Consider the following 19,320-nt stretch of genomic DNA (forward strand, 5'->3'; position numbering starts at 1 on the left):
CTTCTCCGCCTGGAGCGAAGCGAAAGAGGAAGCAGATGGGAGCAAAGCGCCCGCGGCTCTGAGCATCCAAGCGTCTCTTTTTTGATTTCTTTGTTCTTCCTGCTCCTTGGCAAAGTGGTCCGCTACAGATTAAAGGTGAAAGCTCTAAGAGACTGTGCGAAATCTCTATTAAAGCCACTGCTTTGAGCACCACGCTCAGCACTTCAGCAACCCCCGTACGCAGCGGCCATCTTCCAATGTGCCTTGTATCATTTTTAAAGGAAGGTTTTAAAAGAGTTTTATTGAAGTATAGTTGACAAAATAAACCACATGTATTTGAAGTATACAATGTAATAAGTTTTGACATATGTAAGAAATCTGTGAAACTGTCTCCTCATTCAAGATAAGGTATATCATCCAGCATTCCCAAAAGTTTTCTTAACCCCTTTGCAATCTTTCAGTCATGACCCTCTACTATAGTTTGGATCTGGAATGTCCCCCAAAGACATGTACTAAAGGCTTAGTTCCCAGCATGGCACTATTGGAAGGTGGAAGAACCTTTAAGAGGTGGAGCCCAGTGGGAGTTCTTCTAGCTACTGGGGACAAACCCTTGAAGAGGATAGTGAAGCCCCACCTTTCTTCATCCTGTCTCTTGTTCAATTCCTGGTAATGATATCAGTAGCTCTGCACTACCACACACTCCCTACCATGATCTGCTGCCTTAATACAAGCCCAAAAGCAATGGAGCCAATTGGTCATGAAATGGAACCTCTAAAACTTAGTCAAAACAAATGTCTTTTCAAGTTGATTATCATAGTATTTCTTGCAGTAAAAGAAAGCCAATACACTAACACACCCTCCCTTCTTTCCTTATTCCCAGCAATTAATGATCTGCTTTGTGTTACTATGAATTGCATTTTCAAAAATTTTCTAAACTTGGAACCATACAGTATGTACTCTCTCTCTTTTCAAAATCTGTCTTCATTCAGTGTATTATGTTGAGGCTCATCTGTATTGTACTGTGTATCCAGTAGTTTCTTCACAGGCATGGTAGTCAGTACTTTGTTGGGTGCTCATGAGTACCATCTACAGAATCCCCTGAGCTATTGTTCCCTCTTGTCTGAAACTTTGTCTCCTGAGCTCTGGGAAGCCCTGGTCTGCCCAGTCTACCCACTCAGTCTCCTGTAGTCCGAGTATCTGCAAGGCTCTGGCTCTATTATCTGTCATTGGCCTGCAACCTGGAAACTCTCAATGGACAAACTATGGCAATCACAGAGCTCACCCATCTCTGATCCTGTAACCAAAAGCTCGGCCCCTGTCCCCAATGCCAATTTAATAATGAGGATACAGTTTTGAGAAAAAGGAAAAAGTTTATTGCTTTGCTAGCAAAGGAGAAACACAGAGGACTCCTGTACCAAAGTCTGTGACTCTCCCAATCAGAAGGGATGGCAGGGTGGGTGTCACATACCAGGTGTGTTCTGGTAGGGGGCCTCTGGGGACCCTCATGAAATGTTAGAATTCATTTGTTAATTTGGGAGATATTCATTTCCCAGATCCTCAGCAGGCATCTCCTTCCTGTAGTGGGTGTGTTCAAGGGCAATTAACTAGGTGAAGAAAGGATAATACTGTCTCCCCAATCTTGTTAGGGAGAGGTAGAGGGGAGAAGAGAGGAAAAAACATTAAAAAAAATAAGCCTTAGAGCAATGAGGGCTACTTTCAGAAGGTGAAGGTACCACTGTTACACTCTAGTTCTTGTCTTCTCTGTTAATTAAAGTAACTAAGGTCTTATATCTCCTCTGGAGCTCCACTGTTTCAGGATTTAAGAAGCCAGTCTAAATTGAACTGAAGAGTTGTGTATACACTGTTGGGAGTTCACTAGTTAAATGCAAGTTAACAAATCAGAGACTAATTCTCTTCTTCAGTATAGTTTTTTCCTTTGGTACCACAAGGTATTCTTGGCTGAAGAAAAGATGCTTTCTACCATGAGATCTTTGTGTTAAGGGTTCTTCTGATTCATATTCTTCTTTGAATTCTTGCCTCTCTTCCTTTAGCTCTGACCCACCACCCTGTCCAAGTCCTAGAGCTCACTGCATCTTTCTCAGACACAGCTGAGTATCCCCTTCTTCTTCTTTTGCTATATTTTCGATATGATCATTACCCACTTCTCATTAGCTTTGCTGAACTGATAAAATATCTCTGTGCTCCATTTAGTAAATCCCTGTTAGAAGCTTCCCTTTTCCCTCCAGCTCTTCATTAATAGGGTTCGGTACTATCAACTTTATCTGTTTTTCTGTGCCTGTGCTACACTTGGTAGGTCAGGATTTCAAGGTACCTTGCACCAAATTGTTTGTAATACAGAATTTCTTTTTCTGGTAATTCAAATAAGTGTTAAGGAAAGAACTGGAAATTCTTAGCTTGTTCTTTAATACCATTTAGCACCAACAATAAAACATCAGCAATAGTAGGGACTTCCTAAATATCTGGGAGCTTTGTCTTAATATATAGCTCATCACTTCCCGGGTTGTTGTGCATTTCTTATGGAGTGAGAAGCTCATCTACCCACTTCCTCCTGCAACAGGAGAGGCTAAGCACCGTGCTGCTGTGGGTAACAGCAAAGAGTGATTTCAGCTTAGTGACAATATTCAAAAGACAGGGCAGTTTACAAGATTCCATTTAGTTTGCTGAAAACAGCCTTCTTGCCAATAAGCAATTTACTGAAAGCTCTTTGTACTTTGGCCTGAATCTATGGTGAGTCTATTCTAATTTGTAAAGTATAAATCCTTCCTATAAAAGTCTTACAACACATATTGGAACTTGGGGTTCCAAAACCTTGTACCTTATTTAATGTTCCTTTGCCAGTGAAAATAAGGCACTTTTTCTGTGACCTAGAAATGGAAAAATGACTACCCTATCCCTATATAGTATGGCTTCTATTGAGAACGAGGAAAGGTTGCTTAGGACATATGTTTAACTCTGCCATTTGCTTTCTAAACCCCTACCCCCGATCTATTCTAACATACGAATCTACAAGTTCTTTCTACTTTTAACCCAAAAGGCACCTAATCTAATCAGCTCTAACTATGGACAAACACGGGGCTCTGGGGAATAATTTGCAGAATTATTACTCTTTTTAAAATATAGGATTAAAAAGCTTCTTAGAAAGATGAGCTTCTTCCTGCCTCCCACCAACTCTCACTTCAGACTTTGTTTATTTACATTTGGTTCAAAGAGACACTTCTGCTTCTGCTTCTGCCTTTTTTGCAGCAGATAAAACTTCAGCACATCATGTCTTTTTCACATGACAAATACCATGGACCATGCACTACCACAAGCACCATACTAAGTAATTTAGGGAGATTCAAAAAATATAAAAAGACAAATTATGCCTTCACGAGGTTTACCAGTACACTAGGAAAAGAAATCATACATGTATGAAACAATATGAAAATAATTACTCTGAACTTTTATTATTTTTAACACATAAATTTCATAAACTCCTAACAATACAATTCCATAACAGAATATTTTGTCAACAATAACTAGAGTTTTCTTTTAATAAAAGTACAACCCAAGATATTTTGACAAAAAGTCTTTACTGATAAGAAAATATTTATAAGCTAGTTTTAATGGTACCCATCTATTATATTTTCTCTCCAATATCTGGAACAGTAACAAAGTTAACAGTACTTTAGGCATTGAGCAAGAATACAATTAATAAGCTCTGCCTGAGAAACAATCTCATAGACTCCTTCCTCAGATCTGTCCTTCTGCGATATCTAATCCTATCTATTTCCTTTTTCATCTCAGACTTATAATTCTAATTTCTAAGAATTCAACTTTGGTCTTTTTTTTATCTCATATGCCTTAAGTTTTTGAACATGTGGAATAACAATTATGATGATGGTTTTACTTTCCTTCTCTGCTAATCTAATATCTGTGTCCTTTCTGGGTTGGTTTCATTGGTTCTTCTTTTTGTTATGGTTCATGTTTTCTTTCCTCTTTGAATGTCTGATAGCCTCTGAATGGATTTCAGATGTTGTAAATGTTACTTTGTTAGGTGCCAAATACTTTGTATTCTTATAAATCTTGAGTTTTGCTTGTGATTGAAGTTAAGTTACTTGGAAACAGTTTAAGTCTTTCATCTCTTGCTTTTCTCATTTGTCTGGCAGTTTTGGAGTTGAGTTCTATCTAGGACTATTTGTTGCCCACTACCCAAAGCCCTATGAGTTATGATTTTTGTTTCTGATCTAGTGGGTAGAAGGGGCATTATTTCTAGATGCGTGTGAGCACTAGGCTCTACTCCCTCTGGAAGTTTGTTCTGCAAAATTAGTTGTTTTGGTCTCTGTGGACTCATATTGGACCTCATCAATTCAGGTAGTCTGCCAGTAATAGTTCTCTGTACTTAGCTTGATGACTTCCTTGGCAGTGATCAAGGCCCATTTTATTTGTTTCCCATCTCCCAGTGACTACTTTCTTTACTGCTTGATGTTCAGTGTCTTGAAAACTTCAAATATTTTGTCTGTTTAATATGTGTGTGTGTGTGTGTGTGTGTGTATCACAGCTTCAGGTGGGAAGGTAACTTGGTCCCTTTAACTCCATCTTAACTGAGGGACTATATTGTTTTTCTTTCTTTGCCTCCCCCTTCAACTCCTTCCAATCTTTCTCCTTCCATTTCTTACCCCTACACAAACTGACAAGAAATTACAAAAATAGTACAGAAGGGTCCTGTACATTTATCACACAGTTCCCCCAATGGTAACATCTTACATAATTATAGTACGTTATCAAAACCAGAAAATTGGCTGGCAAAGAACAATTCATTAGACTATAGACCTTATTCACATTTCACCACTTATTCCATGCATTATTTTTTGGTAGGATTTTGTGCTCTTTTATGACATTTTATCACCTATACAGACTCATATGGTGCTTATTATAGTCAAAATACAGAACTATTCTTCCCTTAGATATCCCTTTAAAATCACACCCTCCTTCCCACTCCTTCTCTAACTTTTGGAAACCACTTGTCTGTAAATTTTGTCTTTTCAGAATGTTATACCAATAGAATAATCTTAACATTTTAAAATTGGCTTTTTTCACTCTAAACAGTACCTTGTTCCATTCAAATTGTGTATCCAATAGATTGATTGGTCCTTTTTCCTGACAAGTTATATTACTTTACATGGACATACCATTTTGTATATCCATTCACCTATAAAAGGGTATTTGTGTTATTTTCAGTTTGGGGCTATTACAAATAAAGTTGGGAACTTAAGTTCCATTTCTCCAGGAAAAATATCCAGGAATATAATTGCTGGGTCATACTCAGTTTTTGAAGATACTGACACTCTCAATTCTAGAGTAAATGTATCATTTTACATTTCTATCGGCAATGTAAGGAAAGATCCAATTTCTCTGCATCTTTCCCAGTGCTTGGTATTATCAGTATTTTGTATTTAGCCATTCCAGCAAATATGTAATGGCATTTCATTCCAGTTTTAATATGCATTTCCCTAATGACTAGAGATGTTGAACATCTTTTGTTTATTTATTTGCCATTACGTATCTCCTAGGGTTGCCTTGTTTCTTAAATCTTCCATGATCAAAGTTTTTGACCCATAAATTATGTTTATGTACATAGAAGTTTTATGTGCATGAATCTTCAAGAGTGGGAAGAGTTCACTCAGGATAAGGATTTGGCTATGGTTCAATATTTCTTGAATGACAAAAATAAATACAAAAACACATAATTTAAAAAAAAAACCTACAGTCATCACAAATAATTCGTCGTAGTGCTCTAAGACTGAGGCGAACACTTTGATGTCTAGGGGTTAGCACACTATAGTCCATAGACCAAATCTGGCCACAGGACTGAATTTATATGGCCTGAAAGCTAAGAATGGCTTTTACATTTTTGAAGGGCTGTTAAAAAAACAAAAAAAGAATGTACAACAGAGAGCACGTGTGGCCTGCCAAGTCTAACACATTTACCATCTGGCCTTTTCAGATAAAATCTGCAGATGAATGGAAACAAAACCTGATTTTTTTTTTAACATTAACAAAGTTAATGTCTGATTACACATGATACTCCCAGGATCTTACACCTAACAAAAGGGTTGGAAAACAAAAACAGCATAATAAAAGCATAAATGATCAGAAGACAGATCCCACAGTAACTCCATGTCAGAGTATTCTTTAGCAGACAGACGTCAACCTAAAAGCATTCTTCATTATGTTAGTGAATTTCTTATGTGTGGTCCTAATGCACATATAACTGACAAATGTATGATAAGCTTGGAGAAAACCACAACTTCAGTGTGTTCTTTAAAAAAAAAGTTATTTCTAAAATTTCTATCAAAAGATTGCATTTCCTCCCATTGGAAGAGAAGACATGGTCCCTAGATTTTAAAAGTAGCATCAGTATAACTAATCAGAACACACACCCATACACACAAAGTAGCATCCAATGGGCCATGTCTCATTTCAACCTCTTTCCCAACCGATGAACCAGTTTTCCATTGTAAATTATAATACTATTATGCATATAACCCTCTGGCCTAAAGATAAATTGAGAACTCATCTAACTTGGTGTTTATTTTTATGTAAATTTTTTTATTTATATATGACAGTAGAATGCATTACAATTCTTATTATATAGAGAGAACACAATTTTTCATATCTTTGGTTGTAGTTTATTTTTATTTCAAATGAATGTTATCTTTTATATGCTTTACATTTCCATTTGACTAAAATGAAGTGAATCCAGTAGTGGCAACTTCCCTACTATATGGTGACAAACACCAATCCTATGCAATACACCTAATCTCTAATACTTTTTAAATATCTAAATTTTGAAGTTTTAAAACAAAAGGATTTGGTACCACATGCATTTCTGAGCTTGGAGAATGGCTTGATAAATCACAGGTTTCATATCTAAGTTGATGTACCAAGTCTAAAACCCAGAAGAGAAGTCAACTTCTTATTAGAAATGTGTTACCTCAGTCATTCACAACCTGTTGAATTTACCACTTACGAGTAGAACATAAAACTTAGAATCCAAGCTCTGTAAAGAGAATGCTCCACAGAGAACACATACTGTACATAACCCATAGTCTTGGGCTTTCTTTTGATCTCAGAATAACACACAATACTTGTAAATCACAGTAAGAATCCTACAACTGAGAGTTTGTATCAGTGACAGCAATGGCAAGGCAAACCATGAAGCAGGAAATCAAAAACAATTATAGGGTTGATATATCAAAACCCTTTGGGGAGCTTGAGTCTGAGGGACTAAATTTTACTGGCATGGCTTCTTGCAGAAATCATACTTATGCTACAGATTAAGTCCAGACTTCTTAGCAAGAAGGGTAATATTTCTGTTTCTCTGCCTTGTAGGATCTATGAGGAAGGCCTAGATGAGCTGAGCTCAGGGGCTTATAGTAACAATGTACACTGAAGCTGCCCATTATTTCTAAAATTAGGTTTCAGAATGGAAATCTATACACCCACACACTCTCCCACATACAAACCCTAAAAAAAAAAAAAAAGAAGAAGAAGACGAAGAAACCCAATGTCTCTTTTAAGTATTTCACTTTCAAAGTCTCTTAAAAGTATTTCATCTACTTGATAAAAAAGGCCTGTAACCTTTAAGAATCAAACTAGGAGAGTTTGTTTTAAATCCAGTCACTAATTTATACGGCTCGCTGCAAGACAGAATGCTGCTGTCTTTACCTGGGGTCTCTGTACATTGTCACTCTAATGGATTTATCTAGTATCAGAGACAACACACAGATCTATCTGGTGCCCAATCCCATAGTAGACTCTGTAGGTCAGTATCTAGATTTTTGCACCATGAGCAGGAAATAAAATTTCTTCTGCAATTTGGTTCTTCCTGATGTAAATAGAGATCAGAGTGTAAGACATAACAAATAACACATACAAACATCTAAATAAGCCAAGCAGTTTCATAATAACCATTGAAGTAAGTATGTATCTTCTCATTGCATTCATTAACCTTGTCCTTCAACCAAATTTGTTGAAAGTCTGTTTACTGAGTATAAGATAGCTCTGAAAAGACCAGGCCAACTGTATTCTTTCTCCTGAATTACTGTTTGATACATTCATATTCTCATCAAATTTTCATTATGTAACTAAGAGCCTGTTCATTAGTCATTGAGTCAGATCTAAAAATATATACAGGTATTATTTTTATCCCTTTATGCTTTTCTTAATATTTTATTATTTTAACAAAACTACTTCTTAACTTTCATGACATATAAAATGAACATTTAAAACTGAAACTTGATCTTATGAAGACCGTACCCACCTCAGCACATATACAAACATTCGTTTTTCTAGTTAGTCCCTCATGGTTAAGCACATAGGGTATGCCCATGCACACAGTTAAATTTCAAATCCTTTTTGATGCCATTCTGATAGAATTTAAAATAAAATTTCACCATCATGAATTTTTGTATCCATTTATACAACAAACATTTAAAAAATTGCATTGGCCATCAGTGCAGCTAACTATAATGAAAAATATACAAAATTATTTACATTTATAGGATTAATAATTTGCTATATTAAAAGAGGAAATTTATAATATGCATAACAAACCAAATTATTTTTCTTGAATCAAGCAAAGTTAGCTTTAAGTCTTACATTATAATATATGTTTTTAATTGATTTTCAAGTTTAAGAATTAGAAAACAGCTGTTCCATAAAAAAATTTAAATCCATTTTATCCAAGGACAGGACTAATGAGTGTTCCTAAATGATTTAATGAGTTCTTTTCAACAAAATGTCTTCACCATGTTACTGATAAGCAACAGAAAGAAAAAGGTGTTCAACATTAGAATGTGACAATGGAAAAGAATAAAATTGTGGCTAACTATACCACATTTCTACTTATGTATAGAAAATGAGTATTCACACATGGTAAAATGCATCCTCCTTACCAGTAATTATTACACCATCATCCTTATGAGCTTCAGCCATTTCCTGAACACAGATTTCTGGGCTCACATCAATTTCTTTCCCTGATAATTGTAAATGAGCTTGAAGAGAAGATGGTACCTTCACAATAACAGAACCTGTGATAAATTTAAAGGAGAGCTTATTAGTCCAAAGCAATCTAAGTACCAGAATCCATTATAAATTAGATTGAACAAGGTTAGGATTGCTCCTTATACTATGTTTTTACTCCTCAGCACATTTATTCAAATAGCAGTGCCTTGTCTTTACTCCCAAGAGATCAAAGTTCCCTTACTCTCAAGGCATTCATAGTAACTCTGTCAAGAGTATGAGGCATTAGGAACATTATAAACTATTGGTTCTTTTTTTGCCAATAGCCCTACCCAATTCATCTGATATTAGAAAAGTGAGTGGATTGCTACACATGTAGCTTATAGATAGGATTTACTATTAGTTAAAGCATTTACTAAGAGCCAGACACTTACTATCCACATGAAATTTATGAGGTACTATTATACTCACAATTTTACAGATGAGGACTTGCTCAAGGTCTCATATTCTACTGTTGGAACACATATCCAGTTAAATGACTACAAAGCCCATCTTTCAACCACTGATATTTTACACACTGCAACTTTATCGTATTACAAGACCACAACCAGAAACTAACACCGTGCCTACTGTGTGAAGGGAAAATAACAACAAAAGGAAAAGGGATTATTATTATTATTTATTTATTTATTTTAGTGGATCACAGACTTTTGAGTATCTGAGGCCTGATACTCTATATTCAGTACAATCTGATAATTCAAACTCTTTAAGGAGTAAAAAAAAAAAAACTCTGTTAGAGCTATGGAGTCATTTTTCAAAACAATTATGTAGGTTGCAGTACAAATTTACCAGTACACTCCTGTATCATAAGTTTCTTTCTCTTGTTTCTCATCAAATAAAGAGTCCTCTACCATAAAGCATTAACCCCATCTCTGTGAACTGTCAGATGATATACACTGTGAATGCTGAAAAGACACCTTTTAGCATGTATTTATTTATGGGTCTGAGTTTTCCTTCTAGTCTGCTTAACATCTGCTTGCATTGCCTAAAGTAACTGGTATCTCCTTAGTCTTCCTAACTAGAGCTGGAAGTTTGGCTGATAAACTCTCATATTTATTCCTCAGAAAAACTAAGGAACTAAACATATCACTATATCTAGTTTATTAAAAAATAAGTTGCTTTCTGGGGTTCAAATATAAACACTGACAGGAGATTTCTCTTGACAACAAATTTGACGACTTAAGAAACAAAACAAAAACAAACCTGGAAAATTTGAGGATGAATAGAAGATGATATGTTTTCCTATCAAACCTATTTTGGGAGAAGGGATGTGGATTGAACCCAAGGTGCTTAAACCACTGAGCAACATCCCCAGCCCTTTTTATTATTATTTTATTTGAATTGCTTAGGACCTCTCTCTAAGTTGCTGAGGCTGGCTTTGAACTTGAGACCCTCCTGCCTCAGCCTCCTCAGTTGCTGGCATTACAGGAATGTACCACGGTGCCAGGCCCTCAAACCTATTTTTTTTTCCCCAAACCTATTTTTAGAAGTAGAAAATCATGAATTTAAATACTTTTTTCCTAGGATTTTATGCCTCTAAATATATCAAATACAAAAATTTTAAGAACATAAGAACACTCTTTTCTGTTTTTACACGAACATGATCTTAAGTCTATCAAATGTTTAAGCAAACTGTTCTATCCCTATCTCCCTTCACATCTTTGAAAACAAAACCCGCCACTACCAAAACTGCCTCTGTTTGTGAATGGCTTCTAAGGCCTTGAATGTGTTCCAGTGTTCCCATCTTTAACACTATCTTTTTCAGAAAGGAGAGCTCTTGTTAGGAATCAACCTCTTTTTACCTTGCAAACTTCTGCATGGTTACTGACATCAATACTATCCTCTTAAAAATTCAAAAGCAAACTCATACTAATAAATGCCACTTACTGAAGGCATACTACATAAAAATGAGTGATTTTCCTAAGGACAACATGTTTGGCAGAAAAATCAGTCCTCAGATGTAGGGCTGACTCCCAAGCCCAAACTCAAACTGCCTTTCTGAATAAATTTCACCATATTCACTTTCACAAGGAGAGAGAAAACAAGCATTTGTAACATTTTTACTTCTCATATGGCAAAATGATGAAGACCTAAGAGATTCATATGGCTGGCTCTGAACCCTTCAGCAAGTCAGTGGCAGAGCTTGGAATGGATTCCAGATATCTTTACTAACCATTAATCAACAGATCCTGACAAACTTTCCATTACTCTAAAAAGTTACTATTCCCAAGTATAATGAAAATTAAGAAATCAGAAGATATAAATCTTTGTTTCCATTTATCTTTCTTTAAGTTTCTTCCAGTAATGTGGTCCCAGAAGGAGAAAACACAAAATTGTAATCCAAATCAAATTTTACAACATCATATGCTATTTCAATAGGCTGCTGGAATGACATTCTAAATAATACTAAGAAGTATTTTAAATAGATGAAGATTAATAATCTCCAAAAATTCCAAAGTTTTTGTTTTGTTTCCCTTTTTTGACCACCACACAAAAGAAGAAATAACCTTCACATACAAACAGATTATTTAAAACTTTGTTTGTTTTTTTATTGATTTTATTTTTTAAAATACACAATAGCGGAATACATTACAATTCTTATTACACGTATTGTTTTTTACTATGTTACTAGTTACATTAATGGTATGATTTGTCCCCCTTTGGGTCTTCATAAGAGAGTAAAATTATATTACTAATGAGGTATCTACAATTTACTCCAATAGTATTATTGAAGCTTTTCATAGTTTAGTGAGGACATGATAATATACTATTTAAAAAAAATTATATATTTCTTTAAAATAGTATATTATGGTGTGAGAAATCACACCTCTGTGTCAGAAATAACTTCAGTTTTGAACTTCTGTGTTTGGTAGCTCTACTCTGATACTCTGACAAGAAAGCCTAGTTGAATGAAAACTTGAACGAACCTGGCAGAGAAATTACTAATAGCAAGAAAACAGTCTCTAGAGAAATACTTTTCTTGTTATACCGTTAGTCCTGTTCAGATCAATATACAAGAGCTTCTAGACTTTAATTTTTTAATATAGCTCTTAACTTTTTCTGTACCAAGGCCACTTTGGCCTCTGTTGCTGAGCCACTTGTCACCATGTCCACACAAGTCACTTGTCACTGTGCATATGTGTATGCATGTGCACACAGACACACATAAACTGATAATTAGCTTTCATATGAATAAAAAGTATACCATTTTAATGAAAAACTTGATCTCTTAAAATAAGTGACTTATAAGTATAAGAAATTAAATTATGTAGAGAGGAACATCATATATCTTGATACTTGAAGAAACTCATTTAATGGCTTTACAGGATCTTCCTGGTAAGATTTATTTCAGGGTCACACTTTGCAAACTGTTACTCTATAGTGATAGCCTGAGTAGGTCCTCTTACAGGCTGGTAGGAAAGCTTTCAATATATGAGAGCATTTTCCCTCCAAAGAATATTCTATTTTAGACATAAAACTAAACAGAAAGTGGGGCACAGTGGCGCACATCTGTAATCCCAACATCTCGAGGCTGAGGCAGGAGGATCATGAGTTCAAAGCCAGCCTCAGCAAAAAAGCAAGGCACTGAGCAGCTCAGTGAGACCCTGTCTCTAAATAAAATACAAAATAGGGCCCCAGTATCTTCCCCCACAAAAAAAATGGAAAGACCCACATAATAACACTAAAAATTCTACAATAGACAGTCAAAATATTACATATTTTGTCCTACAAGTAGGAAAGACAATCTTCATGGTCGTCTGTCCCCAGATTTATAAAGATTATTGGTTTTGAGAGCTAGAAGACAGGCATTTAAGATGCTATCAGAAGAAAGTTTCCTGAAGTCACTCTGCCAATATAGGTAATATGACCATCAGTTTCCTCAGTGTTCCATAAAATCTAAATTTATACCACATATCAATATAAATGATCCAGTTGGCTAACCTTTGTGAGATTTCAATTCCACCTTCCCCAGCTGGCTGACATAGACATCGATGGCACCCTGATGAGTTGAGGCTCTTAGACATCCTGAGGATGAGTCTGAGGAAGAAAACACTGTAAGTGTAATTATTGTTATACGAGTGAATGGTATAAACTTGAAATAAAAGACTGCTTTGATGTTAGAATAGAAGTTAAGAATCTTATAAGGTTTTATATTTTCCTCATAACAATGCCATCATTTTCATAAAAATGTAAATAGTATCAAAAATCCAGAAGTCTATATCCAGACAATAACAAAATATATCTATAGTAACCTCAATAACTTATCTCTAGACATTTACTCTATAACTTCATCAGAGGAAGGACAGTATGTAAACAATGGATCCTTGACAGCCAAGATCATTAAACATCATTAGTCTATTTCATTTATTATCATACTGATATATTTAGTAAACTTGCAGAATTTGCCAAGAATTCTACCTCATATATAGTCACATGTAAGCAGTAATAAAGTAAATGAAAATCAAAATGTCTCACAATTCCCTTTTATCAAATCTGTGGTACTAAAAAGTGCTCCTAATAGCAAAAACTTATGACATGCCTGGCATGGAAGGGTTGAGGCAGGAGGATTGTAAGTTCAAAGACAGCCTCAACAACTTGAGTAGGCCCTAAGCAACTCAGTGAGACCCTATCTCTAAATAAAATATAAAATATGGCTCGGGATGTGGCTCAGTGGTTGAGTATTTGAGTTCAATGTCTAGTACTGAGGAAAAAAAAATCTTATGACACATAAGGTTTACTACATTTCTTAGCGTGATCACTAAAGAGTAAAGCTTATTTTTATCTAATATTTCTTTCCAAGTTCCTGGAATTGAAATATATATCTTTAAGTCAAGGTAAGAAAATAATAAATAAGCTAGTTCTGATAATCCTTTTCTAAAAAAATTGTTCTAATTAGTTTTACATGACAGCAGAATGCATTTCGATTCATTGTACACAAATGGGGTACTAATTTTCATTTCTCTGGTTGTACACGATAGAGTCACACCATTTGTGCAATCATACATGTACCTAGGGTAATGATGTCCGTCTCATTCCACCATCTTTCCTGCCCCATGCCCCCTCTCCACTCCACCCTCCCCTTTGCCCAATCCAGAGTTCCTCCATCCTTCCCATGCCCTCCTCCCCCATGATGGATCAGCATCCACTTATCAGAGAAAACATTCGGCCTTTGTTTTTTTGGGATTGGCTTACTTTGCTTAGCATGAAGCATCTCCAACTCCATTCAATTACTTGCAAATGCCATAATTTTATTCTCTTTTAATGCTGAGTAATATTCCATTGTGTATATATACTATAGTTTCTTTATTCATTCATTTATTGAAGGGCATCTAGGTTGCTTCCATAGTTTATCGATTGTGAATTGAGCTGCTATAAATATTGATGTGGGTGCATCACTATAGTATGCCAATTTTAAGTACTTTTCGAATAGATAGAGGAGTGGGATAGCTGGGTCAAATGGTGGTTCCATTCTGAGTTTTCTAAGGAATCTCCATACTCAAATTTCTCTGTGTTGTCAATGACTCCATTTTCAATCAGCCAATATTTTAGTTCAAGGGGAATCAACAGAGTCAGAGATGAAGTAAAAGAATGACCTGAAGACTTCAATCAATGCAATTGGCTCCTCCTTCCTCCTCTTCTCCCACAGCAACTGAGCCTTAATATTCTATTTGACTGTCCTGAGAAGGCCATAGCATATTCTTTTTGGATAAGCCTATTTTAAAAGCACATTTCATCAGGAATTCTTATTACTTTAAAGTTGAAGCAAAGTAGGGAGTGTGGGGAAAATTTTGTTGAAAAATGCACTTTTTATAAAATGTGGAGAGAAAACATTTGTGTATCCACAAAGGAGTCAAGGTTTTTCTTTATAAAATTTTAAGTGACTCCAAACAAAAATAGTAACTTTGGAATAAACTGTTCAAAATCTAGCACCAAGATCATTTATTATAATTTGTCTCCAATTTATTATACCAAAAATTGCCTTTTATCAGACACAATTTATTAAATTTTCAAGTGTCAAAAGTAAACACTAACATTAGAAAATGAACTGCTAGATCAAGAACATAAAATAGCCAGACAAAGGTGCATATCTCACTGCTTTGATAATACCAACAGAAACTCCAGTAAGAGATTTTACTCTTACTGCATCATAAAAGAAGCCAAGTAAAAATACATTATGGTTTTTAAAAAAAAGTGGACTACACAATGTGTATATTATCCTAAGCTGAACAAGCATTAGTTTGATTTTTCTTGCTTCCTTTGTGGTGGTGGGGAGGGGAAGGGGAGTCACAAGATTTTTATGTGGTTCATAAACAACACTTTTCCATTTTTCCCCTTTATCCCAAATGAGAAATAAACAACTAAATTACATCTTAAGTCACAAAGTAATTATATCTTTATGTTATCAGTCTTGAACTCTGATAATGGCTTACCCCCTGGAGGCTGTCAAAAAATAAATTAAAACTGTAGATGTGTTTTGAAAAGAGAAAGCAAAAATGACATTTAAAGATTAGACAGAAAAATAACCCCTATTTTTCTTGTTTACAATACAAATCACTGTAATTAAAATTAATTATTAAGAGTAAAATTAAGGTTTACTCTACAGAATTTCTTTTGAGATTCATACAGTGGAGAAGTTGTATAGATCTTGGAGAAAACCTTAAGGGAAATATGCAGTGAACAGAAATTGCTAGTTTGGACACTAACAGGAAAAAGTAGTCTTCCACAGAAAAGTATCTATTATTATAATTCTGGGCAAAGACCTTGTGGGTCTGACAGAGACCATCAAGTTTTCCTGGAAAATTATATATACAAAAGGAACATACTGATGTCAACCACCAGCTTAACATTACACATACCAAAGAAACAGATATTTGTAATATATACTCTGTTAACAGAAGAAAAATAGCAATTATGCTTGAAAGGCTAAAGTTCTAAATTTTGCTGTTTTCCTTCAGCTTACTGAAGAACTCTCTCAAAATTCCTCCAGCATGTTCAAAGAGTTCTTAATTTTTATAATTTTACATGAAGTTTCAAAATATAAAAGAACAACCAAAATATAGTTCCTGATTTCTGCAACCTGATTCATACATTTAGAAATCTATACTAATTGCAAGGACAAGAAACAACCTTTATATACAGGACATAGGGGTTGTAAAGGCAAAATTTAAGTTTTTTAAATTGACCTCCTCTCCAGGTATTCTATATCAGGAAGGGAGCAAATAGGCGGCTGAGTTAATGAGAGGCACATAAAACACACACACACACACACACACACACACTCGTGTGCTTTTTTAAAGACATGATTATCATTATATAGCTTCTGACAATGCCTTTCATTGTCAGAAAAGAGGGAATACATAGCAGAAAAAGTAAAGTTTCACAAGCGACTCTATTAGCACTCCTACCCCACCATTATTTACTATCAACTCTGCTTTCTTGTGCTAACTCATTTTAATTGGAAGATGGCCTCATGTTCCACAAGGAAGGCATTACATAGATTAAGTATTCCTAATCTAAGACTCCAAAATCCAAAACCTGAAATTTTTGAGGCCAAATGATTCCATATGTAAAATATTCCATACCTTATCTTATGCAATGGGATGCAGTCAAAATGTAACTGCACTAAAAAACACTGTACAGAATTACCTTCCAGTTATGTGGTAAGGACTGTGTGTGTGTGTGTGTATGTTTCATTCATATATATATATATATATATATATATAAATTTTGTGTTTGAAGGTGGGTCTTATCCTCAAGATAATATATTATATATGTGCAAATATTCCAAAATCTGAAGAAATACAAAATCTGAAACACTTCTGCTCCCAAGCATTTTGGATCAGTAGTCTCAACCAGTATTTAAAAAATTATGTTATAAATTCATCTTTTTAAGGAAGAATTGAAAATCACTGGAAATAGTAACTAATATAATAGAAAATATAAATAGGTAAATATAAAAAATTATTTTCCTGAAATTCTTCCAAGTACGTGAGACAATACAAAGCAAATTGTTTTATGGGATTTGTAATATATGTGGATGTAAGAAAGTCTATACCATACTACCTTTGTTATTCTTCTGGGTATATATCTAAAGCAAATGAAATCAGTACCTCAAAAATATATTTATACTCCTACATTCATTACAGCTTTATTCACAAAAGCTAAGACATGTAAATAACTTAAGTATCCATCAGTGGATAGATGGATAAATAATTATGGTATATGTATAAAAAAGAAATCCATAAAAAAGAAATCCTGCATTTGTGACAACATGGATGAGCTCTGAGGTCATCATACTAATAAAATTAGACATAGAAAAACAAACTCTGCTTAATCTCACTTTTATATACAATCTAAAAAAGTTGAAGTCATAGAAACAAAGTAGAATGACAGTTACCGGGGGAAAGGAGAAATGGGAAGATATTGGTCAAATGGTACAAACTTTCACTTAGAAGCTGAGTTAGTTCTGTGGATCTAATATACAGCATAATGACTACAGTAAATAATAATACTGTACTGTATACTTGAGATTTTCTATGAAAATAGATCTTAAATAGTCTCACCACACAGACAGACAGACAGACACACACACACACAAATAGTAACTGAGTGAGGTGACAGATGTTAACAATTTGATTGTGGTAATCATTTAACTATATATATGTATCAAATCATCACATTATATATTTTAAATATACACAGATTGGTCAGTTATGCCTCACTTAAGATGAAAAAAGTTTTTAAAAAATTATATTGTAGGGGGCTGGGGTTGTGGTTCAGTGGGAGCGTACTTTGCCTAGTATGCATCAGGCACTGGGTTTGATTCTCAGCACCACAAACAAATAAATCAAATAAAGGTCCATTAACAACTACAAAATATTTTTAAAAATTACATTGTAATGTGGTTAGCTCAGTGATTGCAACATAGGCACTAAATAATGTGTACAGATTTTTTTTAGAAAAAAATCAGTGTATTAAGTCATATAAATAGACTAAAGGAGAAAAATCACATGATCCCTTTAATAAACATGAAAAAAAATTATTTGACAAAATTCAACACCCATTCATGATAAAGGAAAGGGAAAATAATCTTATAGAAAACTGGGAATAAATAAAGGATAACTTTCTTAAAATCTGGTAAAATTTTTTAAAAGTCTATAACTGACAATTGATGATAAAATATTGAATGCTTTCCCCCCAATATGGGGATAAGGATTCACAACAAGAAAAAAAAATCCAACTCTTACTACCACTATTCAACATTGTACTAGAAGGTCCTAGCTAACCTGATAGGGCAAGAAAAAGAAATAAAAGAATTACATATTGGAAAGAAAGAGATACGACTATTTTTGTTTATACGCAAAATGATTGTTTATATAGAAAAGGAATCTATATTCTAGAAAGCCACTTAATGGGTGAATTTAGTTAGCAAGGTTACAAGGTACAAGGTCCATGTATTAAAAATCAGTTGTATTTTCATATACTAGCAGCAGATGATTAAAAAAACAAAAATGTTAAATTCTATTTATAGTAATATCAAAAACAAATTGAACAAAAGGTGTGCTAGATCTCTGCACTAAAAGTTATAAAACAATGTTGAGAAAAACTAAAGAATATATAAATAAATGGAGAGTTATACCATTTTCATGAATGGAAACACTCAATGTTAATGAGGATCAGTTCTCTCCAAATTGATCTACAGATTCAGTGATTTAGTACAATCATAATCAGAATTGGATTTTTTTTTTTTTTTGGGTAGAAACTGACTGGAAAATCATAGAACCTACAAATCCAAATAATAAGTTTGAAAGACTTCAATTACCTGATTTAGAGACTTCCTATTTTAAAGCTATAGTAATCAAGGTATTGTAGCACCAGCCTAGGGCTCAACAAATAAATCAATGACTTAGGAATGAGAGATCAGGAATAGGTCCACACATATACAGTCTTTTGATTTTAGACCAAGATGCTGAGAAAGGAAGTTTTTTTCAACAAAGTTTTTTCAACATCTAGCTATCTGTGTAGGAAAAAAAAAAAAAAAAACCTTGACTCCTAACTCACATTAAACACAAAAATTAGAAATGTATCAAGGTAAAAGCAATAAATTTAAAGCTGCTATAAGAAAACAGGAGAGACTGTGACCATCCACAGAGCAGGCCCAGCGGCCTGCTGAGGGGCAGAGCCGCCCCCCACCCCCAGCGCCCGCCAGGTAGGCGGAACGGTGACCACCGGCAGAAAAGGCCCAGTGGCCCA

At 34.6% G+C, this 19,320-nt stretch overlaps 1 protein-coding gene across 3 annotated transcripts in view; it reads right to left on the bottom strand.

Moving 5' to 3' along the window:
• Fam185a (family with sequence similarity 185 member A) overlaps positions 1-19,320 on the bottom strand; it is a 59,686-nt gene that overhangs the window by 9,019 nt on the left and 31,347 nt on the right. For all 3 annotated transcript variants that reach the window (XM_048786200.1, XM_048786201.1, XM_015488388.2), the window contains 2 exons: positions 13,009-13,104; positions 8,940-9,074 (listed from right to left, as the gene is read on the bottom strand). In XM_048786200.1, the coding sequence (XP_048642157.1) occupies positions 8,940-9,074; positions 13,009-13,104 (231 nt within the window). The remainder of the gene's footprint in view (positions 1-8,939; positions 9,075-13,008; positions 13,105-19,320) is intronic.

The sequence above is a fragment of the Marmota marmota genome, unplaced genomic scaffold (assembly GCF_001458135.2).
Source record: "Marmota marmota marmota unplaced genomic scaffold, marMar, whole genome shotgun sequence".
Lineage (NCBI taxonomy): Eukaryota > Metazoa > Chordata > Mammalia > Rodentia > Sciuridae > Marmota > Marmota marmota.